The 4,208-nt window shown below is 52.6% G+C and overlaps 1 protein-coding gene across 1 annotated transcript; it reads left to right on the top strand.

Annotated features, from left to right (window-relative positions):
• Positions 1-2,471: 2,471 nt before the first annotated feature.
• LOC119825625 (immunoglobulin omega chain-like) lies at positions 2,472-2,979 on the top strand. The gene is made up of 2 exons (XM_038346614.1): positions 2,472-2,528; positions 2,615-2,979. The coding sequence occupies exons 1-2, from the start codon at positions 2,483-2,485 to the stop codon at positions 2,977-2,979; spliced, it is 411 nt and encodes a 136-aa protein (XP_038202542.1). The 5' UTR covers positions 2,472-2,482.
• The last annotated feature ends 1,229 nt before the right edge of the window (positions 2,980-4,208 follow it).

The raw sequence follows: 4,208 nt of genomic DNA, 5'->3' as shown, positions 1-4,208 counted from the left end.
GTCAAAATGCTCTTCATATCTCCAGTTCCTTTCAGCTTTGTTGGCTGCAGCGCACTTCCTTCTCTTGGGTTCGCCCCACCCCTGTCAGCAGCTCTCTTTGACTTGGATCCCACTGCTCTGGCATCTCCAACATCTTGGGGTCTCCAAGGCAATCAAAGCTTCACCTCCATCACTTCACACAATGGCCTCTTTGCTCCTCCACTCAGGGACACCCTGACACATGCCTGGCCTCAGCAGCCTTCCTTAGTCTCAGGGGCAAATCCCATAGCTCCTTTTTTCCACCCTCAACTCCAGAACCATGTGGCCGAAGCTGCCAGGTTCTGCTGCTCACCAGGACTTGAACATGGCCCCCTCCTTCAATTACATCTTCACCGGCTTCTTTCCTTCACTGCTTAAGCTTGGCTGAAACTGGATCTGTAGACCAGGCTAGGCTCAAATTCAGAGACCCACCAGCCTCTGCCTAGGATTCTAGAAGAACGAGGTTAAGTCTGCAGAAACAAAGTTGAGACTTGGACATCTCTGTGGCTGAATGGGATTCTCGGCTGCAATATTGTTCCAACAACCGTATGTCCTCTGTGAAAATCACCAGGGATAAGAAAGTTCCAATCGTGTTAGTGATGAGAGGGGCCCACAGGGCTGGTTGCAGTGTTGATGTTCACAAGTGGGACCGTCTCCAGTTCTGAGTCTTAAGACCGAGGTTCTTTGTGGGAGCCAGGCAATAACAGAACCTTTGACGAACACAGGCGGAACACATGAGTGGGCTACTCCTGCAGGATTGAGTGAACGAGTACAAGAATGGACAAAGTTTCCCTCTCACTCTGGGTCTGAGCACCCAGCGCTTCATCCCCTGCCCCCCCCGGCATTTGTGAGGAGGGAGGAGCCATAGCAACAGGTCCTAGGCATGGCTACAGCCATGACCGGACAAGGCTATTCAAGTGTGTCCATAGAGGCCTGCCCCACACCCCTTTGGCAGAGGATGATGTTGGCCAATGAGGTGGCAGGAAGAGTAGGTTCCAGTCGCCACCCAGCTGATTAGGATGGGTCAAGTTGTTCCACATCAGGGAGAGAAGTGACATAGGCTCATTTAAGATATGGGTGTCTGCCATCATATATGACTTACTTGCAGACAAGGTGACTTGCTCTGTGTTACCCGGTGCATGGGATTCAAGGGACAGGAAAGTCTAGTTTTTTTGTACAAGAATGAGCATATGGGAGAGGCTCTTAGGCCACTCTGGAATCCATTCTGGCTATAGTTTGAATGCGTGTGTCACCTAGCATTCACAGGCTGAGATACTAACCCCCAGGGTGATGTGGGGAGGTGGGGTCTTTGGGGATTATGAGGTCTTATGAAAGGGCTCCAGAGAGCTTTGTGTCCTCTTTGCCATGTGAGGTCAGAAGGAAAAGGCCCCCTCTGTGAGCCAGGAAACAAGCCTTCGGCAGGCAGAACTGAATGGAGCTCTTAGACTTTGCTGCTGTGGGATGTGTAAAATACGAGTTTCTGTTATTAGACACCCAGAGGATGGCTTCTTGTTACTGTAGCCCACACAGACTGAGACGCTTCCGTATTCATTTCCTAAGGTTGCAGGGGATAAGGCCCTGCATGCTGAGTAGCTTAAATAACAGAAACTTTTTCTCTCCTGTCTCAGAAGGTTGAAACTCCAAAGTCAGGCTGTCAGCAGTTTCTTCCTAAGGATTCTAGAAGGGGGATCTGACCAGATGCCTTGGCATAGAGATGGAGGCTTCCTCTTAACGCCCCTTATCCACAGTGTTTGTCCAGTTTTTCCATTTTTATAAGGAAGTCAATTTGTTGGCTCAGGGTCCCATCGGTGGTCTCCTGATAGCCCCTCTCTGGGCATAGAGGCCTATTGGTGAGCACGGCTTCAGTGTATGAACTAGGTGCAGTTTACTTTGTAGCAGACACATGTGTAGTGAACGGAGAGCAGGGAGGGCAGGAAGATACGGCCCCTGCTGCTTTTTCTTTCTAAAGTCACTTTGTTCTAGGAGGGTTGACAGCTCTTCAGAGTTTGGAAGGGGTCAGAGCACCCCTCTCCTGGGACCCCCGATTTCCTGCTGTGTGAAGAGGTGCTTTTCCTGCCCTGAGGATGCATCCTCTTGTCCCAGTTCACCAGGCATTTACACGTGAACAAGAAATCTGTTTCTACGGGGCTCAGCTTCTCAGGGGGAGTTGAGGTCACCCTCCTCAGGGAGATGAGCCCACCAGCCAGCTCCTGGGTTCTGGTCACGAGCTTCTAGCAGGTGTTTCCTCCCAGCACACTTCCACAGGACCAAGGCAGAGCCACAAAGGCTGCTGTCACACCATTCTGGTAAGTGACGCTCCAGAGCCCCAGAAAGCTTGGGAGGGTGGTGAGCAGGAACCAGGGTGCAATGACCCTCTTCTCAGAGCAGGGAGGAGAGTGTTTCCCAGCTGGCAAGGGCCCCAGGAGCAGTGGCTGTGGGAAGCAGGCTGTGCAGGTCGCAAGCCATGGCCTGGGCTTCTGTCCTGATCATGCTGCTGGCCCACCTCACAGGTAAGGGAACTCCTGGGGCCTAGAGCCTCTTTGCCCTCCTCTCGCCTTGCTCTGCCCAGGTGATGGGCATGCTTCTGTCTTCCCAGGTTGTGGCCCTCAGCTCGTGTTGCATCAACCACCATCTGCCTCTTCCTCGCTTGGAACCACCATTCGTCTCACCTGCGCCCTGAGCAGCAACCATAACATCGACATTTACAGCATTTACTGGTACCAGATGAGGCCGGGTCACCCTCCCAGGTTCCTGCTGGGACATTTCCCACACTCAGACAAGCCCCGGGGTCCCAAGATACCCGCTCGCTTCTCCGGATCCAAAGACGTGGCCAGGAACCTGGCATATCTGAGCATCTCTGAACTGCAGCCTGAGGACGAGGCTGTGTATTACTGCTCCATGGGGCCCCGGAACCAGGAAAGGGAGAAGTGGATGGAGAGGGAGAGAGGAGGAGAAAAGTAGTTCCAGATTCGGGATCCCAGGCTCTAGAGACATTCAGACCCTGAACTTTAGGTGCAGTTTGCTTTGCTGGGCTAGGCTGGTAGAGGGAGGAGGGGTAGAGCATGGGGCTTCGCAGAGCCAAGGAGATGGAGCCATTCAGCTTTCCCTTGTCTTGCAGTGTTTCTGTGAGCCCCACTGGAGGCTGGATTATAGAATTAAAGCTGTTTCTCTGAGTTTGGCTTGACTGGTTTGTGATCTCAGAACCAATGTAAGAACTGGCTAGTCCCTGGAACCTGACTAGTGGTTCTCAGCTTGGCCATGAACAACAAGCTCATTATGATCACGGGGCAAGTGGGTGACAGAAACATCCTGGAGGGGGACCTCCTTGCCAGGGGCAGGGTCTTCTATTGTCGCCTTCATAGTCACAGGGTGAAGGGGCTTAGGGAACACCATCACTGGCCCTCTACTTTGGGGTACAGCAGGTTCCCTTCCTTGGTACCTAGTGGTGCTTAGGGATGAGGCTGCTTCGTCATGGGGCTGCCTGTGCATTGCAAGTGTTGAGCAGCTTCTCTGACCTCTACTACCAGATGCAGTGCACAGCACATGCCCCCACTGTAAGTGATGACAACCCAGATGGCTCCAGATAGTGGTAAAGGTCCCCACGGTGAGAGAGACACATCTATCTTCTGTGCAACGGAGTGACGGGGCCAGTCGGCATTTTCCCAAAGGCCAGATTGTTATCAGTCTTGTCGTTGTGGACCATCTGACTGTTGAAATACCCAGTTCTGTCTTTAGAGCAAAGCAGCAGCCACAAGCAATGGGTGAGTGACCAGTGCAGCTGCCAGCAAAGCTAACTTAAAGGAATAGGCCGGGCGAGGCAGGATGTGGTCCTCGCCACAAATAACTGACCTTGCTCTGGAGAAAAATGTCACAACTCCTGCCTGTGTTTCAACAATCCCTACTTGGGGTGTCATCAGGGGCCTTCTCAGCTTTTCTTGTCTAAGGGCCACGGGTTCTGAGTTATGAGGTGTATGGTCCACTGAGGCCACACCAGGCTTATTGGCTGCAGGGGATGGAAGAGTTCCCAGAGTCCTGGCCACAGCTTGGTGCCTGGATCTCCTGGGAGGTGGTGCAGAAAGTGCCCCTAAAAGTGGGGGTTTGTACCATATGGACATGCTTCACCTCAGGGAGGTGCTAGGCAAATGGTGTCCTTTGTGGATTCAGATGTGACTGAAAACACCTGTTTACCA

The sequence above is a fragment of the Arvicola amphibius genome, chromosome 10 (genome assembly GCF_903992535.2).
Source record: "Arvicola amphibius chromosome 10, mArvAmp1.2, whole genome shotgun sequence".
Taxonomy (NCBI): Eukaryota; Metazoa; Chordata; class Mammalia; order Rodentia; family Cricetidae; genus Arvicola; species Arvicola amphibius.
Note: the sequence above shows the minus strand (reverse complement) of the source record. Positions and strands in the feature narration are given on the sequence as shown.